The sequence below is a fragment of the Enhydra lutris genome, unplaced genomic scaffold (assembly GCF_002288905.1).
Source record: "Enhydra lutris kenyoni isolate GAN:26980312 unplaced genomic scaffold, ASM228890v2 scaffoldscaffold27, whole genome shotgun sequence".
NCBI classification, from domain to species: domain Eukaryota; kingdom Metazoa; phylum Chordata; class Mammalia; order Carnivora; family Mustelidae; genus Enhydra; species Enhydra lutris.
The window spans coordinates 19,107,733-19,135,186 of NW_019154111.1; the positions used below are offsets into that span (position 1 = coordinate 19,107,733).

General features: G+C 39.0%; 1 protein-coding gene across 1 annotated transcript in view; it reads right to left on the minus strand.

Annotated features, from left to right (window-relative positions):
- The window catches only part of LOC111151984 (protein tyrosine phosphatase, receptor type Z1), a 179,361-nt gene that overhangs the window by 3,465 nt on the left and 148,442 nt on the right, over positions 1–27,454 (minus strand). Inside the window, exons 15-28 of the mRNA XM_022510240.1 lie at positions 25,688–25,773; positions 22,768–22,788; positions 22,496–22,592; positions 19,262–19,344; positions 17,832–17,966; positions 16,916–17,050; positions 15,138–15,301; positions 13,151–13,286; positions 11,546–11,692; positions 5,444–5,537; positions 5,053–5,126; positions 3,177–3,305; positions 2,250–2,396; positions 862–1,004 (exon numbers count right to left, since the gene is read on the minus strand). Of these exons, the coding sequence (XP_022365948.1) occupies positions 862–1,004; positions 2,250–2,396; positions 3,177–3,305; positions 5,053–5,126; positions 5,444–5,537; positions 11,546–11,692; positions 13,151–13,286; positions 15,138–15,301; positions 16,916–17,050; positions 17,832–17,966; positions 19,262–19,344; positions 22,496–22,592; positions 22,768–22,788; positions 25,688–25,773 (1,591 nt within the window). The remainder of the gene's footprint in view (positions 1–861; positions 1,005–2,249; positions 2,397–3,176; positions 3,306–5,052; positions 5,127–5,443; positions 5,538–11,545; positions 11,693–13,150; positions 13,287–15,137; positions 15,302–16,915; positions 17,051–17,831; positions 17,967–19,261; positions 19,345–22,495; positions 22,593–22,767; positions 22,789–25,687; positions 25,774–27,454) is intronic.

The window sequence follows — 27,454 nt, forward strand, 5'->3', positions numbered from 1 at the left end:
CGGGCTCGATCCCAGGACCCTGAGACCATGACCTGAGCCGAAGGCAGAGGCTTTAACCCACTGAGCCACCCAGGCACCCCTACATTTATTTTTATACTCGGGAAGGGCTGGCAATAAATCACAATGATCTGACAAGTTATAACTAATATCTAATATATATATAACATGTAATCCGGGACGCCTGGGTGGCTCAGTTGGTTGGATGACTGCCTTCGGCTCAGGTCATGATCCTGGAGTCCCGGGATCGAGTCCCGCATCAGGCTCCCAGCTCCATGGGGAGTCTGCTTCTCTCTCTGACCTTCTCCTCACTCATGCTCTCTCTCACTGTCTCTCTCTCAAATAAATAAAATAAATAAATAAATAAATAAATAAATAAAATCTTTAAAAAAAAAAACCATGTAATCCTAGCATACACTTTTTTTTTTTTTTATTTGTTCATAACAGGAGCCTGGAAAGATCTATTGGACAGATTCCTGTTCCTGGTAAATAAAATCTATATCAATTTTAATCCTATCTGGTACGTCAATAACTTAGAAATGTTTCTCTGGTTAGGACCTGTGAAAATCCAAGTGCCAAAACACTGACTCATCACACAAAGGGTTCTCAGCATTCAAGGGAAGAACGCATTCCTGTGAGCAGGTACCCATCTTCTGCCTTCAACAGGAGCTCCAAGAGAAGTGAAAAAACAAAACAAAACAAAACAACGGACTCTATATTAACCTTGTTTATAAAAAGCTGATCATCTCCCCTGGATGAGTCACCACAATTGGCCTAGAGCATTATGTTAGTACCAAGAAAACAGAACCATCTGACCACTTGGACAGTGCTCAGGCACAAAAGAGTCGGCAGAGAGGAACTTACTCATCATGGACAATCACAGGCCCATCCCTGTTGGCAGCTTCCTCTTTGATAATACCTATAAGTTCAAAAGTTTTACTAATGGGGCTATCTGGATTTGGCCATTTGGGGCACTGGAAATGCCTCACTTCAAGTACATAATCATCCTGTAAGAAGAGAGAAAAATTAATATTTTTAGAAGAGTCAGGAATGACAGGAAGGTAACAGAACCGAATCACACGCGCGGGGGAACAGAAGCGGTTACGGCCCATCCTCCGTCTTGGAGGGAAGAAACTGCTGTGATGCCTCATTTCCCATGTGTAAATGTAATCTCTTTTTCATTCTAAAAATAAGTCTTATTTGTGGCTTCATGATGGCAATCGAACTCTGAAACCATGTACCAAAGACGTCTCTGTGCCACTACTTAATACAAAAAAAGACATCTTCAGTGTTAACATTTGTTTTAAAAATAACATAGACCCCTACAAATACTAGCACCAATGGAGGGGAGAGTGGGATTACATGACAGGGCGGGGAGATGCTGGCAAGGGGGACGGACATCCAGTCTGCCGGTTCGCGCGTCAGGGACTAGCCCAGGCTGCGCGCCTTTAGAGCTCTCCGACCTCCGACCCCCAGATTCCTAAAGTGGACTCAGTCAGATGCTACATGGGAAATAAGCGACAGAACCTAAATTCTATACGGTTTGCCACTTTCAGAACTACAGTATAGTAAAGTGCAACATTGAAATCATCTAAGACATGATTTAACCTTTCTCCGATTGGGGACATATTCTGCATCTCACGTGCCTTACTCCCTATTATTAGTATCTGTTAGCATTTTACTGTGGCTGTAGAATAAATTATGTACTGTACTAGAATTCTAAAAATAATTCTTGACAAGGAATTCAGATTGCTGCCTTGCAGATAACCAAGAATTAGCAAAACGATCCTAGTTCGTTATACTGCACATTGTCAGAGCTCTTCTTCACTTATAACACGCTGTCTCTTGGTAGATAGCGGTAAGCTCACTTTGGTAGATAATATTTTTCTCATTTTACTTAGAAGAATTCAAGATAAAAATTTCCCTTAAAGCATGAGAATTAGGATTAATGAAATTATAATTATTTTTTTTTTACAGAGTTTATTCTCAATTTAAGTTGTCAGAACTACTCTGGAGTCAAAGGGAAATCCTTGATTTCCCGTGTGTGAATGGTACAGTTTAGTGGCGATGAATGTTTAATGATTCTATAGGATTTGCAAAATGAAAGTGAAAGTAAGGTAAAACTGATTATTTGGGTAATCAGTTTTGTAAGAAATTAGGTTCCTTTTTATTTCTAGGGAAGACCCTTAAACCAGCATCTATTTAACATAACTTGAAAGCTTAAGATGAAAATTTGTCAATTACGTCCATACCTGTGTAGCTTCTAGGATAAAATCTTGAATTATAAGTTTTTCTTCATTAGACAGACATTTGTGTTCTTCAGTCATAAGAGTGACCTTAAAACTCTCACAGTTTATAGGCTCATCTTTATTTGGCCAATAAACAAACTCGTCTTCTGCCTGGAGGTTTAAATAACAAAGAAGTAGGATTTTCATCATATGTTTAATAAGTCAGGCTGCGAAATAAAATTAACTAGTTGACACAGAAAATTCAACTCGAATTTTTCCTTGGATCTCAAAACATACTCTTCAAATACTGAGGCTTATACAAGTTTGATGCGGAGAATAAAATATTACACTTCAGAAACCAAACTGTTGCTTTGTTGTTTTGAGCTTAGCTCATCAGTAACAATGATAAGTTGTTACTTCTGTAAACGATAACTGAGTAGAGAAGATTCAAGTGATTTTAAGAGCTTGGCAGCTTCCCGTGTCATCTGGAATGGTCAGTCTAACTTTAGAGCTAAGAAATAAATCTTCCAGTTAAGTATATGTGCAAAGCCTGAACAAAATAGGCCTTTTTTTTTTTTTTGTACTTCTATAGATCTCCTTAAACTGAGGGATTCTCCAAATATCCCGAGTTTTATTTTTTTTAAACGTAAACAGAAGCATATGGACTGATGGCATGTTGCAATTCTATTTTTCTTCAGCAGTATCACAGAATACTTAAATGTAAGTTCATTTCAACTTACTGTTTTTAAAAACTGTCATTCAATAACGTCAGACCTGGGAGGTGACATAACCAAATGAGGCCCAATAGTAGACAAGGCGCAACTCCAGTGACATTAGTTAATTAGCCGAAAAAAATTACTTAATTTGTTGGTATGCTTGGCCTTCTGGGTGTTGTGACTTGCTATCTCCTATAAGGCAAGTACCAAAAGTCACTGGGGGCGAGGGGCTTACCATGTTTTGACCATCAGGAAGCATAACTACCAGCTGGGCATTATGGTCCCATATCATCCTCCAGAAATCCTTGATGGTATGGAGAAGAGGATGCTGGGTGATGATGAATTCATTGCTCTGATAGTAACCCTACGAAACCAAAAATAGAAAGAGTCTGGCATGTGACTTTAAATGTTCCAAATACGTGTTTAAGCTAATGGACCTTAACTCTAGGGAGTCTTTTTATTTCTAGATTGTATTGGTAAATAACAATGTGATCATTATAGCTGATGTCTACAAGGCACTCTATATGCCTCTATACACCAGGCACAGGACTAGCATTTTCTTCCTCTTAAGTCCCCTACGTCTCACAGAAGTACTATGTGACAGAAACTGAGGCTTAAGAAGTTAAGTGTTGTGCCCAAGTCTACTTAGCTACCATGTCTAGGAGCAGACTTACCAAGATGGCACATGGACCATGTCTCCTACACTAGACAGAATGGAAATCCAGAGGGGGGTTTATATTTCCCACTTTCCACAAATCCCAAGGCAAGATGCCAGATCATACACCTACTGACAACAGAACCCCCTTGGTGTCTAGACACCCTGCCTTCCTCCATCGGAGAGGAATCAGGAGGCACTCTGCAGATTTTGCTGCAGAAACATGGAACCTGGGGCTATTGGATTGGTCATGATTTCCATGTTGCTGCTCACTAAAATCATGGCCCATTGACCTCTTCTGCTCTGGGTCTCTGAGTTCCTGTCCCTAATTCCCATGGTCTCATTGGATGTGGCATGTATTCAGATGCTACCCCCACACATCTCCCTGTTTTCTGCATGGAAAGTCCTAAATAGTCTGTATTTTTAATTTTTTAAAATTTTTAAAATTTATTTTTATTTTTTACTTTTTTATTGACATATAATGTATTATTTGCTCCAGGGTACAGGTCTATGCATCGTCAGGCTTACACACTTCATAGCACTCACCAAAGCACATACCCTCCCCAGTGTCCATAACCCAGCCACCCCATCCCTTCCCCCCCACCGCCCCAGCAACCCTCAGTTTGTTTCGTGAGATTAAGAGTCTCTTATGTTCCTGTATGATGATAAGCAAATACTGACTGAACACAAGAGTCTCTTATGGTTTGTCTCTCTCCAGATCCCATCTTGTTTCATTTTTTCCCCTCCCAACCTCCCATGACCCCCTGGTGTGCCTCCCAAATTCCTCACATCAGAGAGATCATAAGATAACTGTCTTTCTCTAATTGAATAGTCCTATATGTTTTCTTTGCTGGATAAACAAAACAGTGATTTTGGCATGGGAATTACAACCTTTTCATCTGAGGCCAAGCTCTATGATTGAAAGACTTGAAATGGCAATGAGGGGCACAAAACAGCCCACTAAACCCACCCCCCCTTCTCATAGAAAATCTAAACACAGAAGGAAAGGATTGTGTCTTTAGAAATCTTGGTCTCCAAATGAGCCCAGTCCGCTGGGTCAGCACTTCTGCACACCTGGGTTATGGTAAAGCCAGGGAGGCAGGCTTTTCTGAAGCTGCCCTGTCCTGGGTCTGTTCAGGGTAAATGAAATGGAGCCTCTTAGATGGCTGAGTGGACGCATTCTATCTTCTCATCAGTCCTCGATGGGGAGTTTGGTTCCTGCACTTACTGATTTGAATTGCTTGAGGGTTCTCCAGTCCCAGCACACATAAAAATATCAAGGAATGCTGTTGTTCTATCTGCCCATACAGGCGGTGGTCTGCGGCCATTAGATTTGACTTCCGCCCACCAGTAGTGCTAACCTATATCTGCAGCCACTGCTTCAGGAAGCCCATGCTGGTTTGGGTTCTGGTAGCACAAGCTGGTAGGTAGCTTTCCAGTGATTCCTCTGACTTACCATGATATAGGAGGCATTGATGTAGTCTGTGCCTTCCCCAATCAGAGATGAAATGCCAACCCTTGATCTTTCCACTGGAACACAGAACATGCGTCATGAACCACCAGGCTCACAGCTCCATACCCATTCCCCCACCCCCATATTGCAAAGCACAGCTGCATGTCTCAAGTTGAGTGTCTTTGATCTGTAAGCTAGTTTTTCTATGTGTTTTACATTTTTTAGATGGACTTCAGGATTTAAGAGTCCTTTTTAACAGATACATTATCAGGCAAAATTAGAAAAATACTGAGCGAATCAATTCATTCCAAGATGTAAAAATACTGTCATATTGCCTCAAAGGCTTCTATTATAAAAAACACTTTTTTTCCCCCCCCGATTCAGTATAACCCACCAGGGATGATGGAAGAAGTTCTGTTCTTTTCCCTGTTGCATTGCTTCAGGGCTGTAGAATAGTCACTCTGTTGTATATTTGATTGACTCAGGAGCTGAGAAAGGAAGTCAAGGAAAAATATAGATTATTTAAGTCACCCAAACACACACACACACACGTGACCCAACCAAGAAACCAAGATAAGATACTGAATATGCATATATCTGGTTTTGCAAGAATTCCTTGAATTTATTCCCTGGCACATCGATGTTCTCTACATGAGGGGAGCCAGAAGCAGCACAGAACATCCTCTAGTTTGATGTCCAGCCCTAGCAGGATCTTCCCCATGGCTTCCTCTATAGGTGGGAGCTCTGTCTTCCACTTACATCTCACAGTGCACTTGGGGGTAAATTGCATGGGATGTGTGTGTGTGTGTGTGTGTGTGTATATACATATATGTATATATATGTGTATATATAGTTGGATTTCATTCGTTCTTTTCGTACTCCATTTCACAAATAATCTATTTGATGTTTATTCCCCCAACTAGCAAATGTCAGGATTATTTCCAATATTTTGCTTTTCTAAACTTTGTAGCAATGAGCATCTCTCGTATGTTTCTTAACACCCACACATGGCATTAGGAGTCATCAGCATTTAATTTTTGACAGTCTGATAGACGATAAGTGGTAGACAATGGTTTTGATTTGCATTTCCTTCATTACTGTGAAATTGTGAATTGTAGCATTCATTAGCCATTTAGGTTTCTTCTTTGATGATTGCCTTTTTTTATTTCTACTTCACTATCGTTTATTAATTTGTAGAGGGTTTTGATGTCTTGAATGTTAAGTCTATAATCTGTTTAAAAAGTTGTTAAGGTCTTTGTTCTCTTTAATCACAGAAACATTCAGAGCCAAATAATTTTTTAAGATTTCTGCAAATTATGTTTTTATTTAAGCAGTCTTTTTCTACCCTGATGCCTTCAAAATATATATTGATAGTATTCTTAAAATTGTTATAAAACATTGCTGTTACCTTTAGGTACCTAATCCATCTTGAATAATTTTAGTGTTTGAGGTGTGGTAAGAACTTAATTTTACTTGTTTCTACATGGAAACAGTCCCAATTTCCCTTACTGGTTAGTCTGTCTTTCCCTCATTGATTTATGGTATCCTATCTACCCAATAACCCTTTCCACATATGCATGGTTCCTCTGGCTGATTTGTCTGTTTTTCAATGTTAGTGGATCATATCTGCATAATAGGTCTTTCATATGCTGCATAACACATTTCTATTTTATTTTTTATTTTTAGTATTGCTTTGGATGTCTTTGCTCTTTACTTTTCTAAATGTTAATTTTAAGATCACTTCTTGATTTCCCATGAAAAATCTTGAGGGAATGTGACTGGTACTGCACTGATTTTTATACTTAATTTAGGAGAACCAACATCTTCATAATATTTCCATTCAGGAAAATTGTATCTACATTTGTTGGGTCTAATTCTATGCTCTTCATTTCAGTTTTATAGTTTTTTCATCTACACATTCATTGCATCTTTTGTTCAGTTTATTTTTGAGACCACAGAATTTTTGTTTCTGTTTGCTGTGGTTGTTGAATTGGCTCTTTTTGCTCCTACATTTTATCTAACCATTGATAGCTAATGAGTTACAATGCTATTGATTTTCATATATACCTGTGGACCTGTAATGAGTTGAGTTCTAATAAGAAATATCTTCACTTTTGTTTCTCTTGATGTTCTACATAGACAAGGGTATCATCTGCAAATTCTTTTCTACTTTTATATTGTTTTTGTTTAACCTGATTTCCAGTAGAATGTTGAGTAAGTGTCAGCAGCTGGCATTTCTTGTTTTTTTAACCTATGAAAATTTCCAACTTTAAATTTTGTGTTTTACGTGTATATTTTAGCCACTGTAAGATGAAGAAAGCTTCCTTCTATATCTAACCTACGAAAAGTTTTTGTTATGAATAGCACTTAATTTTATTTACTGTTTATTCTACATCTTTTGAGAGGGCTATACAATTCTCGTAACTAAATTTGTTCATATTTTCTAATGTTAAATCTTCACTTCATTCTTGAAACAAACTCTGTGAACCCTAATTGGTCATAATATTCAAAAAGAAAAACACACTGCTGGATTTGAGTTGCTGATTTTTTAAAAAAGATTTTATTTATTTATCGAGAGAGAGAGCGTGAGAGAGAGAGCATGAGCAGGGGAGGGGGAGGGACAGGGGAGAAGCAGGCTCTGCACTGAGGAGGGAATCAGATTCCAGGACCCCGGGATCACGACCTGAGCCAAAGGCAGATGCCTAACCCACTGAACCACCCAGGCACCCCGATATTTTTAAATAGAATTTTAGTATTTAAGTTCATAAATGAAACTAGCCTATACATTTCCTTATTTATACTACCTTTGTACAATTTTGGTACCAAAATTACTCCAGTAAAATAGTTGGGTTTGTTTTCTACCTAGATATTTTACCCCAGAGTTTGGAATTTTCTGTCCCTTAAAAGTTTGGTAATTCTTTCAGTTCAGATTTTATTTTGGAGATGAGATTTTTGGCAAATGATACAATTTATTTAAGGGTTATTGGTCTAGTTGGAGTTCTCATTTCTTTGTAAGTATATCTTGCTCACTTTTTCTTAAAAAAATTTTCTTTCATGTAGGTTTTCAAATGTATTGTCACAAGTATGTTCACACTATGCTTTTTAAGTTAGAAAAAACACCTCTAAAATATTTATAATTACATCTCTGTTTTTTTATCTTAATATTTATTTCTGTGTACTCTCTCCTTTGTTTTCTCATGAATCTGGCCACAGGTTTCTTTGTTTTACAGTCTTGACAGAACTTACATCTGGTTTTGTTTCATCTCTGTTTCTATTTAATTACTCTTTCTATTTAATTTAATTATCTATATCAATTTAATTTAATAAGGCTTTAACTTTATTAAAATTTTTCTGTCTCTCTCTTTGGGTGTACCATGTTTCTCTTCTCATTTTTACATGATGTGCCTATTTCGTTCGCTTTTATTTTTTTTATTCTCAAATGAATTGTTTAAGGCTATAATTTCTTTCTAGATACAACTTCAGTTGTATTGTAAAAGTTGTGCTATGTAATGCTTCTGTTGACCTTAAATTCTAAAGATTTTATAATTGGCTCTTTAATAGGTCAATTATTTATTTATTTATTTATTTATTTTTTTAGATTTTATTTATTTATTTGACAGACAGAGATCACAAGCAGGCAGAGAGGCAGGCAGAGAGGCAGGCAGAGAGACAGGAGGAAGTAGGCTCCCTGCTGAGCAGAGAGCCCGATGTGGGACTCGATCCCAGGACTCCAAGATCATGACCTGAGCCGAAGGCAGCGGCTTAACCCACTGAGCCACCCAGGCGCCCCTAATAGGTCAATTATTTAAAAGAACATTTTCATTATCCAAATATCTCAATTTTTTTCTGGGCAGGTTTTCATGGTCAATTTCTAATTTAACTGGATTAGGTGCTGAGAATAGGGTTAGGCCTGTAGAGATTGCTTGACATTAACTCTTCGCCTCCAGTAGCTATTTAACATCTTCATTTTAGAATATGTGTACAAACACCCAGGTACACCCCATGCCCATGCACACACACATACCCCCCCCATACATACACCCCTCCTGTGTCACACAGGGAATAGAAGCCGCAGAATATTACCTCAGTCTCCAGCATTGGAGCCCGTACACTTCCTGCTATCCACACCCATTTAGGTGTCCCTGCATTTTGCCCCAATCCCTCATCTTGAATCCTGCCCCTTTACCCCTCCCTCCTCAGGATCTCCTTTCCCTCTAGTAATCTCTCCTCCCCCATGTACCCACTGCCATGGATCTCTTTCCATTAATTTTTTTTTAAAGTAATCTGTTTTATTTTTTTAAAGTCAACTCATTATGTTATATACAACTAATCAATCACTGAACTCTACATCTGAGACTAACCATATACTACATGTTAATTAACTGAAATTAAATTTAAGAAAATTTTAAAAATTAAAAAATAAAATGAGGTATAACTGACATACAATAGTACATTAATTTCAGGTGTATACCATAATGATTTGGTATCTGTATACATTGAAAAATAATCACAATAAGTCTAATAAATATCCTTTACCATGCATAGTTACAAAATCTTTTAAGATCTACATACTTAACAACTTTCAAATATGCAATACAGTATTATTAACTATAGTCACCATGCTGTACATTATATCCCTGAGCCTTATTTGCTTTATAACTGGAAGTTTGTACATCTTGACCCTCTTCACCCAACCGGCCCATCCCCTACCCTCTGCCTCCAGCAACCATCAGTCTGCTCTCTGCATCTATGAACTTTTTTTTTTATTCCACATATAAGTGGTATCATATGGTGTTTGTCTTTCTCTGACTTATTTCCCTGAGTTATTTCTGACTTACTTCACTTGCCATAATGCCCTCGGGGTCTATCCATCTTGTGGCAAATGGTAAGATTTCATTATATTTTATGTCTGAGTAATACACTACATTTTCTTTATCTATTCATCCATCAGTGGGCACTTAGGTTGTTCCCATATCTTAGCGACCGTAAATAATGCTGCAGTGACCATATGAGTGCAGGTATCTTTTTGAGTTAGTGTTTTTATTTTATTTTATTTTATTTTTATTTTATTTTATTTTTATTTTTATTTATATTTTATTTATACCCAGAAATAAACAGACATGTAACTTACTTCAAGGAATTGTATCTGTGGAGAAACCTGAATGACTAATATCTTATGCATGTGCACGCACACACACACACACATTCTGTATCTCCGCAGTTAGGCGTTAAGAGGAAAGAATCAAATGTCCCTCTCTTAATTAAGATTCTGGCCTCAGAGTTGATATTTCCATTTTGATCCTGGGTTATCTAACATAAGCCATATCAATTCTTTTATGCAGTAGTGTAGGGGTAAGTCATGCTAAAAGGAGAATTCTGTTGAAAATGAAAAAAATATTTACATATTTTTTAATTTAGAAGAAAGCTATCCTAACAACCTAATGTTTATGTTTTATTCTCCTTTATTATCTATTTCTGGAAGCCAAACTTCATATTTTCTCTTTCTTCAGTGTTCCGTTGTCACTCAGATAAGCTTTGCTGAATAAAAACATTTATGTCTTCCTGATGGGAGGTTCAAAGCACAGCATTCACCTCTCATCTTTCTTTACTCCTCCAAAGGCACAAGAGGTGCTGACTGATAGACAAAAAATCAAAAGGAATTCGTAGTGGCTAGAGAGTGACTTTTATGTTGTAGCCCGGGGAGAAAATGAAAACAACCGCCCTGAGATCTCAAGCTTTGTTCACTCTCCTGGGTTTTTCCAGGGTCCTTCGATTTTTTTTCTAGATATTCCTTCTTCAGAAACTGGCCCTGTTTCTCTGGGAATCCTGGGAAGGAAGAGGTTAGGATATCCATTCTGTGGGAAAACCACAACTAGGCAAATCCCCCTAGCACAGCTACAGGGTCCCGTAAGATCTACTTTCTGAATTCTTTGCTGACAGATTTCTGGAAGCCAGAGAACTAGGATTGTAAGGTATGGTATTGAACAAAACATACTCCCTTCTCTAGCTCACTGCCTTGTGACAAGGTGAGTGGGAGAAATTGGGGTTGAAAAGCTATTGTTCTGGGGTGGCCTCTTCTCTAGTCTAGGGCCTTCAAGTGAGACAGATTTTTCCCCACGAGTGGCATGAACAGCCTGAGCCAGATCACTCGTCGTGAAGTGGTCTGGGTTTTTCAAAGAGAAAAGAGCACTTCTGCAGTCTGTATTATGAGGTCTGCCTGTCCTTTCTGTTATGCTCTGTATCCTCCTTTCTTGGACCAAGTTTGCCATTGCAAACATTAATCTAGAGTTCTTGAGAACTTTTCTTCTTGCTAGTCAAAATTAAGATTCTCCTTGAAACTGACCATGGGGCTTTGTTGCCCACTGTAAAGAACAACGCAAAGGCACTGCACCAACTGTGCTCTGAACCCACCCACATGGCCTTGTCAACTCAAATAAGAAGATGTAGGAACACTTAATTGGATGGTAGCATCCAAGAGGCTTCCACGAGAACTCACCTTGAATTGTTTCTCCAGCTTCGTTTTGCCTGTTGGTCCAGGAATGAGGAGCGTGTTGACATAGGCATGAATGTGGCTGTCTGGCACTTCAGTCTCTTTGCTAAGTATGGCCTCAACCAGAGCATCGTGAATGAAGACATACTGTTCCTGGCAAAACAATGACAAAGGGGAACATTATTTCAGGTTTTCTTTAAACATACTGAAGTACAAAAGTTGATATTTTTCACTGATGGACAAAAAGAGTCTTCCATAATGGCAGGGATGGACCCACAGAAGATTGCTTACTAGACCTGGCAGGTAATCAGATGTAGGAGAGGAAGCAGTCAGGAGACAACACAACTCTTCTCGGCCCTCATTTCTTTCCTTTGTATGTGTTGGCATTGGTGGGAAAGAGAGAAAACAATGTTCTCTGCCCAGCCTTCAAACCTGCCACCTGCTTCCATGTTTTGCATGAGGACTTTCCTGATTCTGTATTTCTCATGGGTCTTCTTCTTCTGTCCATTCCAAGTCTCCTTTTAGCCAGTCCTATATTACTTAGTGCACTTTTACGTACAGTTTTTAATAGTCGTCTCTTATTTCCTGTATGGGACTCTTCCCCGGTCTAATCTGACTACAGTGTCATTTCCTCCATGGAATGAAGTTTGTTTGGTTTGATTACCACCCACATGGCCATTTGTCTCTGATTACTCTCAAGCTGCCATACATACTTTCCAACTTAAATTCATTTTTATTTAGAAATAAATATATACAGATATACAGATATACAGACTTTTGTCCTGCATCATATACACTATATGGGCTTAAAAAGGGATATAATTTGAGCATAACCATACTTCTAAAATACGAAAGTGAATGCATTTATTCACTATATTCAGGAAAAATCTGAGGTTTTGCTAGCAGGGAGGGGCACTGCCTGATCCACTGACTCTTTTCTTTTTTTAAATCTTCTCTGTCGTCAGTGTCATTTCAAAGTTATTCCCCATTCGGTCACTAAATAGACAAAATGTAGCTCGTCCATCTAGGACATATACTGCAATTACCTAGTGTCATGGGTTGAATTGTGTCCCCCAGGAAGATATGCTGAAGCCCTAACCACCCCCCACCAGGACCTCAGAATGTGACCGCGTTTGGAAACATGTTTGCTGCAGGTGCAACTAGTTAAGATGAGGTAGTGACTGTCGCTCTTCTAAGAAAAGGGAATTTGGACACACAGACAGAGAAGACAGCCCTGGGAAGATGGAGGCAGAGACAGAATGAAGGAAGGCTGCTACCGCCCAGAACAGGCAGGGCTACCAGAAACTCAGACCAGGGAGAATCATCCTCTAGAGGTTCCAGACACAGCATGGCTCTGCCAGCACATGGATTTTGGACTTTTATCCCCTAGAACTGTAAGGCAGGACGTTTCTGTTGTTGTCAGCCCCCCCAGCTGGCAGTACTTTAATACAGAAGCCCTATGAGAGGACTCAACCCAGTAAAACAAAGTCTGGTCCATCCAGGGTTAGCATTTTGTGACACCTCCAGCCCTTAGATAAATAGTGTCCTTCTCGTTGGGGGAGGGGGGGACAACAACAACAACAACAACAACAAGTATCCTTTTTCTCATACCTCGGTCTGCACCAAATAGTTTCTTTGGGAACGAATGTGTTTTAGGAAGCCGAACACGTTGACGGTTCCTTCCTGCTGAATCTGCTGCAACATACTGTCTAGCACGATGTACGTGCCGGTTCTGCCTACCCCGGCGCTGGAGAGAACGCAAAGCAAGAACCGCTTCAACGTCAAGCATTAGATACATTTGAAGACAGGTCACTCCTGGCTATCTTGGAAATTAAAATGATTATCTTCCCCAAGCGACTGAGCCACATAATACATAATTTAGCAATCCCAAACCAAACGATTTCGTTGTTAAGCATAATGCTTCAAGTAACAAATTGTTCGCTTTCTAATGTGGGGCTACAGGTCAAACTGTAAAACAGCCTATTTCTGTGGGAGATTTTTAATTCATTCATTCACTCATTCGAGAGTCTAAGATTTTCAGTAATTGCATTTATTAATCATCATATAGGATAGAGAATGAAAACATTCCGTATCAGAGCACAGCAACTAGACACTTCATCTGAGGAAAATGAAAGCATCGGCTTCACCCAACTCAGAAAAGAAAAGATCCTGGGTCTGTGTTGCCGGGTAGACATGTTTGTGTAAAGGTTTTCACATTAATTGGAAAAAGAATTTGATAAGGCTTTCAGCTGAAAATATCGTTTCAGGGAGATCGTGAGGAATAAAGCATAACTTCAGTCATTTCTAAAGGGCCATTATCTATGGACTTCTTCAAAGCCTCTACCGGAGGGACGGAATTCAAAGACAGGGAGTCTTTTCAAATCTCCGACAAGTAGGAAGTGCTAGAGTGGAAAATTAGCACCTGCTCCTCACAATACCCTGGTCCTCCTCCATTTGCTAAGAAACAATCCCTGACCTTCAGAGCTCTTCTTCTTGCATTTTCCTCCTTCTTTCAGCTTATCATGAGGCTAACAGATGAAAAAACTCAAGATAGGTCTCTCAAACTTTGAGGATAACTCCTGAGATAGATAATTAGAATGTGTCAGATAAGCTGTTTATCAAAGGAAAACACTTACTTCTGTAAAAACACATACAACGCTTTGATAAAAATAGTGTACATAGAAATCAGCTTGATTTGTGTGGTCAGAAAGCTTGGCACACAATCAGGAAATGTTAACTGTTATTTTCTTTTAAAGATTTTATTTATTTATTTGACAGAGAGAGAAATGGTGAGAGAGAAAAGCAGGGGGAGAGGGGGAGGGAGAAGCAGGCTTCCCACTGAGCAGGGAGCCTGATGCGGGGCTTGATCCCAGAACCCCGGGATCATGACCTGAGCTGAAGGCAGACGCTTAATGACTGAGGCACCAAGGCGTCCTGTTATTTTTATTTTAACTGAAAAATACTTGATTAAAACCTCTGACACATTTTTTTCTCTTTGCCTGAAATATCCTTATATCTCTTCATCAAATTAGCCTTGGAAATAAAGTAATTGAGTATAGTGAGTTGATAACACCTTAATATTTTGGAGAGAACTCAAAAAATGAGAAAAGAATTTTTATCCCAAACTGTTTAAAAACAACTTAAAAGTACTTCGCCAAATTCTTCACCCTCTGTACCTTTTGGTTTCTCTCATATAAACCTGACATAACAACTCTACAAGAGACCACTAACTCCTGGGGACAGGGGTTATGTCCCAAGCATTTTTATCCTATGACATTATATCGTAATAAACGTTTCTTTAATGACAAAACATTGATCCTCCTGCCTCACATATTTAATACGTTAAAATCCAATTCAACAGTTCAATAGAATAATAAGCATCATAAAAAATATCTGGTGCTTTGAAATGTTCAGCAATCAAATTCGGAGTCTGGCATATTCATGTCCTAGCAGTCAAAGCTTTTGAAAATGGGAGTGCCATCTCACTGGCCTCACTCCACGAAATCATCCTGATTTTGGCAAAACCTTTGTTCCTCGGATTCCCTCTTTGTTAGCGGAAGCCACTCTGTGGATTTTGAAATGTGGCTCTGAGACTCACCTGCAGTGGACAACAACGGGCCCCACAGCATGGCGCTTGGCGTGGGACGCCTTTCGCACAAAGGTCAGCACTGGCAGCGAGTCCTCCGGCACCCCCATGTCGGGCCACTGAGTGTAGTGGTACTGTGTAACCACACGCCCGCTGGGTCGTCCCTTCTGGGAGCCCTGCAAGGGTTCAGAGAGCTGGTCACAGGAGCCCACGCGGATGTGCGCGCACACAAACACACACATGCACACGCACCGGTCCTTACACAGCAGCCGGAGTTCGGTGGTAACAGAGGGAGGTACAAAAATACGCTGTTGCTCGTGATGGTTACTTGCATGTGTGAATTTGACTAGCCTATGGTGGTTAGTAGTTTGGCCAAATACCAGTCATACCAGATGTTCCCATCAGGACTTTTTTTTTTTTAAGATTTTATTTTTATTTTTATTTTTTCAATTTTATTTATTTTTAAGATTTTATTTATTTATTTGACAGAGATCACAAGCAGGCAGAGAGGCAGGCAGAGAGAGAGGAGGAAGCAGGCTCCCTGCTGAGCGGATAACCCGATTCGGGGCTCGATCCCAGGACCCTAGGATCATGACCTGAGCCAAAGGCAGAGGCTTTAACCCACTGAGCCACCCAGGCGCCCCTAAAGATTTTATTTTTAAAGTCATCTCTACACCCCATGTGGGTGTTCACAACCCTGAAATCAAGACTCACAGGCTCTACTGACGGAGCCAGCCATGGGCTCCTCCTTGTCAAGGTACTTTTTAGGTGTGATTAACATTAAATTAATAGGTTTCGAGTAAAGCAGGTCACACTCAGTGATGTGGGTAGGCTTTCTCCAACTGACTGAAGAAGGCCTTTAGAATAAAGACTGAGGTTTCCTGAAGAAGGAATTTTCTTTGCGATTAAAACATAAAAATATTGCCTGAATTTCTGGTGTGAAGTCAATCCCTTTAAAATCTCTCTCTCTCTCTCTCTCTCTCTCTGGGTGCTGGGTGGCTCAATTGAGTGTCTGACTCTTGGTCATGATCTCAGGGTCATTTAGCCCAGTGTTGGGCTCCAAGCTCAGCACACAGTCTGCTGGGGATTTTCTTCCTCTTTTCCTCCCCCCACTCACACACACACACTCTCTCTCTAAAATAAAATAAATAAAACCTTAAAAAAAATCTCTTTCTTGGGGCACCTGGGTGGCTCAATGGGTTAAGTCTCTGCCCTTGGCTCAGGTCATGATCTCAGGGTCCTGGGATCGAGCCCCGCATCGGGCTCTCTGCTCAGCGGGGAGCCTGCTTCCCCTCTTTCTCTGCCTGCCTCTCTGCCTACTTGTGATCTCTCTCTCTGTGTCAAATAAATAAATAAAATCTTAAAAAACAAACAAACAAACAAACTCTCTTTCAATGTCCATCACACACCACACACACACACACACACACACACACAAACACACAACACATTTCTCTGCAGAACTCTGATTTATGTCATTGTTTTTCTTTCCTTCCTTGTTTCCATCTGTGGTATTTTTAGTTGGAGGTGCAGTTCTCACGAGGAGCAGGAACCTTCATTTTTGCCTCACACTGACGGCAACCACCAGCACCACGATCAGTGTGGCTCCAAAGCCATGGTGGGCCCTTAGGACCTCGCAGACGCCTCTGGGGATGAGATGTGGCTGTGATAAGAACTCTTAATGCCTTTAATTCTCTATCTTTTCTGCCTGTTTGCTTGTACCACCCGCTCACTTAAAAAAACACCAGATGTATTACTTAACTGACGATGTCCTTCATTTGTGGACTCACCTTTTTTATCTTTGTGTTTCTTAAAGTAAAACTCCTCACAGTATAATAGGCAAGCATTTGAACACTCTTCTGAGTGACCAGAAAGTTCCCGTACTCTTCGCTACCATCAGCAGGCCAGTACTGGTCACATTTTCTCTGCAAAAGAGAAAGAAAAGATACTATTTCCCTATTTCAGATGCTCGATGTAAGAGTTGTCCCTGAAATTAGCAGAAGTCTAACACCGGGACAGGAATGGACTCCCTCACTCTTCCAAACAGTTTCTTTTCTCTCTATGTGACTGGGAGTAGTTTTAGGGAGACCGGGGATAGAATTACAGAGCTGAAAAACTTGAAAGGATCTGGTCCAAATTTCCCCTTTCAGATGAGGAAAGGGAAGCCAGATGTACTGAGTCACTGTGAAGCAGAACTAGAATCCAGCTGCAGGGAATTAAAATCTATTTCACTCTGTACTGCTTTGCAACCAGCCCCATTTTCTCACTGTATGAAGAATGCATTTAAGTAGCAGACAGCTAGGGGGCGCCTGGGTGGCTCAGTCAGTTAACTGTTGGACTCTGGATTTCCGCTCAGGTCGTGATCACATGGTCCTGGGATCAGGCCTGCATCTGGCTCCACGGTCAGTGGGGAGTCTGCTTGAGGATTCTCTCTCTCTCCCCCTCTCCCCTACACCCTGCCCCGCACACTCCCTCTTTTTCTAAGAATAAATAAATATTAAAAAAAATAAATAGCAGATAGCTTGATTTATAGTGAAACTTGCTGTCCTACAATGTTAAGTTTCCTTTCAGCTGTCATACTTACTAGAAAGGAATCCTGATTAGCCTTCTTAACTTCTGCTGCTTCCAGATGTTGACTCTATTAAAAGCAACTTAAAGCACTTCTGAGTACTATTTGGGGGAAGAGATAATAGATTACCTACATACCCTTCCTTTCTCCACGAGGTTTGTTATCATGACGATAACTTCCACGTTGTGCTCCCATATCATTCTCCAGAAATCTTCGGCTGTGGATTTCAGTGGGCCTTGGGCAGCAATGTAAGCTTTTGGTCTGTTGTAACCCTAAAGAAACAAACGACAATCACTTTTTTACTAAATTACTGATTCTCCACCATTTTTGCTGTTCAGTATATAAGTTTTTAAGGACAGTGCATTTTCTTCTATAAAGAGAAACCATAAAAAAGAATCCTGCAATGGTGGAGAAACTTGGTAGTACTAGCAAAGACAGCAACTCTTTAACTATGATCTTTGTGGGGAAAAAAAAAAAAGTTGTCTTTGCTTTGATACAGACACTCTACACCTTTAGTCTAAGTACATTTAATCTAAGTCTATCTCCTACGCTGGTCTTTAATTGTGCTGCTTTGAAAGGCATCTGCGGCTCAGCAGTCTACAGAGTTGGAAAATCCCATCTCCCTGCTGGTTCTGAGCCAGGCTGATCACTGCCAGCTACCCTCTACCGAGCTCCCACTGGCACCCAAGATGCTTTACGGACATTTACCCAAATCCTTGCAAAATGGAAGCATCACCCTTGATCTGGAGACGGGGAGAAGCTCAGGGGAGTTAAGCGGCTTTCCGAGCTTTCCTGGCCACCCAGGGACAGGGTAGAATGCAAAACCGGTTCTAACCCCAAAGCCCGTGTTGGATGTGATGCACACACTCCACCCTCTGGAAACAAGGGGGGCTGCCTCTACCAAATCCGCTGTATGTTTTTATGTGGTGCTCACTTCGAATTAACTATTCCACACAGACTGGACCCAAAGGCAGCTAGACTGCGAGGTCAGGGTCAGGAAAATAACTGAGCTCCTCTGACATGCAATTGATCACAATGAAAAACCAGTCAACTTAGTCAGTGGCCTGTGGTCCCCGGAGAGCTCTAATAAGTCCCACATAACTGGGTATCCTGAAAAGTGCCAGAGATGATAAGGTCGATAACTGGTTTAGTAATCACATGTTTGCCTTTTAGCCAGGACTGCCTTGGGAATCTCTCCATCAGGATTTGCTGATGACGTGCTATCGAGACAATATTGGGCTGGGAATTGTGGGACATTCAAAATAAGCGGGTGTCCTGTCCCTCACATTTAAGGAGTTTTAAACCTATCCAAATATATGTAAACATTCTACCTTGAACATTCATTTCCAACCTGAATGACCTCTCACCCACGAGAAGAAGCAGGGCAAGGACTTGAATGTTTTTCAATCTGAAATCCGTTACCCATGGAATGTCCTATTACTGATTTGTATCTTTTATTATCTATCATACAACCCATGCATTAAGCACCATGTAAGTAGAGCTCAGTGGTATAGTAAACTCATAGTTCAATACAATTTCATAAATGTTTCAATTGAAGCATGCTTACGTCAACATAATTGGCATTGATGTAATCAGTCAGTTTGCCATCTTTCTCAGCAAGTTGTGCAAGCTTAACCCTACTATGATCATCTGTAATAAGAAAAAGAAAATATTTCACTATACCATGGACTACTTTTCAGCATGAAGGTCATATATGTTTACATAACAATACATCAAATACAATTAAAATAAGTGCAAATATAATTTACTTTTCATAGGCTTTATGGCGATACGGAGATGACAAAGACCAATCCTTCAGCAAGTTGTCTAATGCAGATCATGAGCATGGACTTCTGTCCAGAAAGGAACGCTCAGGTGTCAAGGGAGGTGCAAAACATGAGGGGGGACTTGAAGACAGAGATTGTGTGGGTTTGGGATGGTAATAAACATTTTCATAAAGGTTGGAAGGTGACGTTGGCGTCTTAGATGGGTTTCTAAGGATGGATCTTGGGGCTGTGAACAGCGGAGAGCCACTGAGAGGGAGAGAAGGGTGTCGGAGGGGTGTCTCAGAAAGCTAAGGAAGGATGGCAGCCTATGTACTCCCGAACAGGAGGCTGGTGGAGGAAGAGGGAGTCGAGAGGGAAGTAGAAGGGACTTGGGAAGTTTCTATAAAGGGTTCTAGCCAACAGCTTGTTCAAGAGGACAACCTCAAAGAGCTGCAGCGCACAGTGAGGCAGGAGAATGGCTGTCCGGCACTGTCTGCTTAAAGCCTGCGAAAGGATGGTAACTCAGACATGCGAACTGTGGAAATGAAAATGAGCTGAAATGGGGACTTTGAGATTAACTTCAGTTCTACAGAGAAATTATATGCATTTGGAGGAATGCCATAATAAGAAAGGGAAGTGCTTCTAGAAGGAAAATTGGTAGTTTCATGGGGCAGAATTTATTTATTCTTTTCAAGAATGAAGACATGAATACAAAAAAAAGAAAAAGTGACTACAGTCCAAACCATGACAGTAGAGAGACATCCTGGGTTATTACTGCTTCTAGGACAACAGCAGCTCGGAGAGCAGGGAACGGCTGTAGCAACAGAGATATGGCAATGGAAAGATAGGTTTGATGCCAGGCTGACCTATTTTTTGGTGTATTTTGGTTCTAGAATTTTTAGAGGGGTATTACTGGGTACATTTTCTTCATTTCTACAATAGGACTGTGATCATCTATGGCCAGGTCATTTCAAGGATTAAATGAAATCATGTATTTACAGAGTCAAGTCCACAGAAGATGTACAACAAATGTTAGTCTCCATCCCCTTCTGAATTCCTTGGTAGGTGTTTTCTATTTAGCTTGCAGACGGAAGAGTTGAACAACCTCACCCTGTCCGAGCAGCCAGTGAATTTTTATGTGTAGCCAGGAAAGCTGCTTCCAATGAGGAAGACAAACATGAAGCAGAATGTCCTACCAAACCCTTCTAATAAAAATTTGTGTCAGCCCTGTGGAAAGGAAGCAGCAACTATCCAAACTACTTAAGAAAATGTGATAATAAAATGGTTAGTATCCAAAAAAAAGAACAACAACCAACACCAAAAAAGCCAAAGAATCTAATTAAAAAATGGGCAGAAGACATGAACAGACACTTATCCAAAGAAGACATACAGATGGCCAACAGACACATGAAAAGATGCTCAGTGTCACTGATCATCAGCAAAATGCAAATCAAAACTACAGTGAGATTTCACCTCACGTCAGAATGGCTAAAATCAATAACACAAGAAACAACAGGTGTTGGAGAGGATGTGAGAAAGGGGAACCCTCTTGCACTGTTGGTGGGAATGCAAGTTGGTGCAGCCACTCTGGAAAACAGTATGGAGGTTCCTCAGAAGGTTAAAAATAGAACTACCCTATGATCTAGCAATTGCACCACTAGGTATTTACCCAAAGAATACAAAAATACTGATTCAGAGGGATATATGCACCCCGATGTTTACAGTAGCATTATCTACATTAGCCAAATTATGGAAATAGCCCAAAAGCCCATGGACTGATGAATGGATAAAGAAAAATGGCACACACACACACACACACACACACACACACACACACACACAGGAATATTACTCAGCCATGAAAAAGAATGAAATCTTGCTGTTTGCAACAACATGGATGAAACTAAATTATTATGCTAAGTGAAATAAGTCAGAGAAAGACAAATACATACAATTTCACTCGTATATGGAATATGAGGAAGAAAACAAATGAGAAAAGGGAAGAAAAGAGAGAGAGAGAGGCAAACTAAAAAACAGACTCTTAACTATAGGAAACACACCGATGGTACCGGAGGGAAGGTGGAGGGGAGATAGCTTAAATGGGTGGTGGGGATTAAGGAGGGCACTTGTGATGAGCACTGGATGTTGTGTGGAAGTGCTGAATCACTGTATTATACACCTGAAACCAATATCACACCTCGTGTTAACTAACTGGAATTTAAATAAAAAATTTAAAAAAAGGAGTGCAGTTTCACTTTCATTGGCTTCCAGGATGGAACCAGAACTTAAATAAACAAGCTGGTAATACTGTGTTCACAGGATTCAGGGAGGCCCACTGTAAGGAAGGAGAGGAGTATGAGTTTTGGGGGAGGGGTTGTAGATGGATTTCTAGAGATGGAGGGGACTATATAGGAAAATAAGAGGGAACATAAGTAAACATGAGATGCTGTAAGAAGATGGAAGAAATATGGTAATTTCATAGGGGAAAAAAACAGATAAATTTGTATTAAACGAAAGAGACAGCTGCTCATAGGGAAAAAAGAGAGAGTAAGAGTGAGAACAGCCAAGAAAATAAAAGGGAAGCAGGAATAAAAAAGAACAACTTGCCTTTTATAAGACCCCAGGAAGAAGGGCAAGAAAGACAAGAAAAGGCTAGAAGGAAAAATAAATTCTAAAGAAAATCTATTTGGTTAGTAAATTCACCTAGAAGTAAATAGATCTCAAGTGAAAACAGGACTAGGGAATAGAAAGAACGAGGGAGACCCTAAGAACAGATTTAGAGCCCACAAGGCTTGAAGAAGGGCCTTGACTACAGCCAGAGTTTGTTTCGTTTAAAGGAGACCTGTCGTTAGTTGCAGGCTGTAATTCAGTTAGAGGACTCTAATGCCACCTGCTCGCTCACACAAGCCTGATTCCCTGATCCCCAGGTCCGGGAACAGCGCTACTGAGGTCTTCTGTCAGAGGTGAGGACAGCGCGGAAGACCCCGAGACCGGCAAAGCTAACAGAGCTGGGGCAGAGCTGAGAAAATACTCACAGGCAACGATATTTATGTACCGGTTCTTGTGCTTGTTGTCGGGGTGATTGGAGCTGTCTGCTGTGATACCTAAGTCCACAGTACAGCTCTGCACTTCCTGTAAAGAAAGGTACGTATGACATTTGAACACCTACCCTTGCAGACAAAGTGCCTTAAAAATATAACATAGAAGACAACACAAACAAATCAGGCTATCCCCCAAAACACTTTTTTTTTTTACATGTTATAACTATTTCTTGGCTAAAATAAAATGCAGTGAAATAATGCCTTACCTGGTAAAACTCTTTCAGTGTCTAATGAGGGAATGAATGCCAAAAAAGTAAAGAAATCAAATTCCACAGCACACGACAAATGAGAAAAAAAAGCGTTCATATTAGGTTTACAATGGAAAACTATGATCATGCAATAAATACATTTGTCAAATCGTAACAAAACGGAATGTTTCAAACAGTTGCATGCAAATCAAAGCTTCTAACAATTGGGAACCTTAAAATTATGTAAAAAGGAAAAACAATAACACCTTTAAAAGGGGACAGTGGTATAATAATATGAATATAAAAAATGCAGATGGGAAAAACCATATATTTGATGACACATTTTGTTGCATTAATCGGATTTGCTGACATCCAAATACAGTATTATTTGGCCACTATAGCACTATTTGAAACTCTGAATTAGTGACACATTTTTTAATTTTTTTCGAGTAATTTTAAAGAGCAAACAGCTTCCTATTAGGTGGTTTGTAACAGATTTAGGGCTGTCAGAACATTAAAAATTCTTATAAAATTTTTTTTATCACATATACTATATCATTTTGAAACAAAATTTAAATAGCATTACTTTCAACATATTTAATTAGTAGACCTCTTTTTAATTTAAACTTTGAGGGGTTCAGAGAAATTATTTCTGCCAATTATCTTTTAAAATGAATTAAAATCCCTTTCAGAGATGTTTTCTATCTAAATACATTACGTAGGAACTTAAAATTATTTAGTATTAAGATAATAACATGAAAGCTTTATAATTTTTGAGAAAGCATATAACCCAAACGTGAATCTGACTCATCAGCAAATGGCCCAGACCTCCTATAGATAAGCTTTTCAGGCCTTTTTTGCAGTTAGCCATTCTGACTCTAGATTTAAATACAACTTAATATTATGAACCACTTAAAAGGCATAGCTTTATTAGTTATTAAGCTAATTATTAAGTTAATGAAATGTTTTCTTGAATTAGACTATGAGTTAAAAGCAATGGAATTAAAAATAACTTTTGAGTAAAAATGTGGTTATTTTATTAATTTAATTATTGTGAACTGATAAATAACATTGAAAACGATTTTATAGTCGTTAAAACTCTGAATTTGCCTTTGTGCATGTGCTATCAGCAACTTTTATTATAAATTGTCTATTTCTCCTTGTGGTTTTTAACATCTGGAAAATGAAACCCCTCCTTGACACATTCTCCCTCTTTCAATTACGATTTGTTTGATGTGAGTCTAATAGTTTTTGTAAGTTAACACGGCATCACCTACCCTCTGATCTCTATTATGGTAAGAAAAAATAATTTGATGTTTTAAATATGTAATTCTTTATATTATTCCACTTTACTTTCATCACCTCATACTGCTTTCTATTTCAATGACTGAGATTTCTTTTAAGATTAAATGAATTCGCTTGGGATGCCTGGGTGGCTCAGATGTTTAAGCGTCTGCCTTCAGCTTAGGTCATGATCCCGTGGTCCTGGGATCGAGTCCTGCTCCCTGCTCAGCAGAGCCTGCTGCTCTCCCTGCTTGTGCTCACACTCTCACTCTCTCTCTCTGACAAATAAATAAATAAAATCTCTAAAAAAAAATTATGAATTGGCTTCTATTATTTTTAATTTAGTGAAAATGTATCACATTTCACTTCTATTTCTTTTGATTTCTTAAAGTTTTCTAATTTATGGCATTTTCCTTCCCTAAACATATCTTGGCAGTTTGGGAGGCAGTTGCTGGGAGGCAGTTGCTGGGTGCAAGGGGGAGAGTGGGACACCCTCTGATCAGGATCAGAGCTCAAAGTGCTTCAAAGAGGGAAGTCCATAGAACACTTCTGGGTTGGGGGGGCGGTGCGGACAGAAAAGCAATGTGATGTTTCCTAGAGGGGAGGGGCTGGAGGGGAGGCTCAGGATCCCTTGTTTGGTGGAATGGAAAGTATTATGTTTGAAAATCACAGACCCAGGTTTGAATCCCAGCCCTGCTATTTTTTAAAATTAATTGGTTTTTCATTTAAATTGAAGTAGAGTTAACATGCAGGGTTATATTAGTTTCAGGTGTACAGTATAATGATTCATTAATTCTATACATCGCTCAATGCTCATCATGATAAGGGTCCCAGCTCTGCCATTTTGGAGTTGTCAACTGACTTCTATGGAAGCGGATTTTTATCATTAATATGAACAGAAATAAAAATCAACTTCCAGAGCTGGGTGAAGATTGAATGTAGAAGCATTTAGTGTGGTGACCGGCATATTAGGGAGTGCTCAATAATGGTAACTTTTTATGTTTGTGTGGTTGTCATAGTTAACTCTGGGTTTATGGTTCCTCATTTCGAAATTAACTGATAGTTTAGTGGGCCATGATAATTTTGCAGCAAATTTCTCTGCCTCTTCTAATGAAAAGCATTATGGATTATTACTAGAAAAATTTTTACTGATTGTGCAGTTCAAATGTTTTTTAGAAATGCATATTTTCTTGAGGAGAAGATGGGACTTTACCTTGAATAATATTTATTAGACCTTGTATAATAAATGCTTCTGCATTTATACTGATGTAATATTTACAACTAAGAGTTTAAATGTACTTTGGTTGAAAATCATGAAATTTAGTAGTTTAGTATAATTTATATAATTTAAAAATTAAAAGGAGTCAGTGTTACTAATTCAGGTTAAAAGAGGAATAGTGGAATTCTGTACTTTATGGGAGGAAATTAGCACTTTTTTTTCTACAACAATAACTTGGCTTTTAAAATGGCAAACCAATTTTCTAAATTATATGATAACCATAACACATCTAAACACATAAGTGATTACAGAACTAATATTCTTCCTAGAAGTGAAAATAGTTTCAATGTCTTTAAGTCAAGAAATAGCCTACTGTTTAATATTTTAAATTTGTTATTTTCCATATTATTTAAAATAGGCATATTAAAATCATACCTCAAATTCTTCAGTAAACCCACTACTTGCATGTAAGTCTGCAACATGCTTTGGAAAGTGCTTTATTGGAATTGCTCCAACATCATCTAAGTAAATAAAAAAAAATAGTTTGGAAAGGATAATTCAACAGAAAGGAATATGTCCCTCATTTATACAGATTTATAAAGTGCCTTCTTCTCAAACAGCTTCAAAGTTCAATTATTCCTACAATCCCAAGGGAATTACAGCTTTCAATGAAACATTAAGCAACAATGATCAATTTTTCTCCAAATTTATTATCAATCATAACTTGCATTTTATAATTCTGATTTGATCTTGAATCTCTTTTCCATTCACACTCTGAAGAAACAAGAATTAATTTTTAATGTTAAATAATGAATACCACCAAAGCATCACATCTTATCAAGGGAGTGCATCTTTTTTTGGGTAACTTTCTTTAACATGAGTAGGAGTTGCATTTTTGTTAACACATTTAACATGAATATGATTTCTGGGTTAAAAAAAAAATGCAGAAATATTTTCAATTTTACCATGAACTAAACCTAATATGTAGTGTAATTTCAGTTTTATAAAATTATATAGTTTAATGTTTTACGGTTAGTCAGATGTTTACATTTGAAAACATTTCTTCCTTCTCTCTATAAATAAAACATTGATATGCAGACTATTCATTAAGGATTATGCCAAAAACCTTTGGGACTTTTAATATGTAAGATTTCAAGAACTCTAACTTGAAAATATACTATGTAAACAAAGTCATCAGATCTGTTAAGTAATTGTGAAGGGGCCAAATTATTTTACTGGCTCTGTTTTTTCTCCCCCCCCTCCCCTGGAAAGACTTTCTTAGATTAAACATATTACTGGTTCACAGTATGCAATTTCACAAGTGATTTCTCTGACAAGGAAATATCAAACACATTTCACTAGAAACACTTATTTACATCAACAGATGTTCAGCATCTAGGCCATTTAATATTTTTAAGCTTCAGTTACCAAGAATTTGTTGATTTTTTTTAAAAAGTAGAATCCATCTGTTCTCTCTCTTAGATAAGCGTACCTGAATACTAAAATTGAATTAGCCAGTTAATCTTGAGAAACACAAGACAAAGGTGTAATTCTGCTTTCACATCTGCCGAAGGATCTTGCTTGGAAGTAGCTTTTATAATTAGACAAGAAAACAGAAATAACTTGTCACATCTAAATCATTAGCTCTTCTCAAAAGGGTCCTTCAAACCCATAGATGTTATCCTGCACAGTTACCTCTTTTCACAACCAAACAGAATACTCTTTAGTTACCATCACGTGGTTTGGTCATTTCTTTCACGAACTGGTCTGCAAGTGAGACTAACATAGCTTTTAGTTTCTGATTCTACATGAAAAGACAGGTCTTTGGGTGACCTGCAGCCCAGGTGACATGAGGAAATGTCCTTGATCCCAACTCTTATGAGAAGCAGGACAGGGGCTTCTGAAGTTCCTGGCCAAGGTCCTGATTTGGGATTATTTATTGTTAATAATCACCGATATGGGACTTGGGGTGATAGCATGTTAATTTGCTTACCCATGCTGACGGCATCTGTAGACGAGGTATGAAGGGGAAGGGAACCAAAATGCCACAGACACCTGAGAGCTGCTCACCTCAGAATTCTGAGTATGTTAATGAGAAAGTGTGCTGTACTAGAATAATGGTAAAGAGTTTTAAAATAGTCTAGAAAAACAGAAGTAAGTGGTGGCTAGACTCAGAGTGGATCAAAGAGGAAAAAGCCAAAT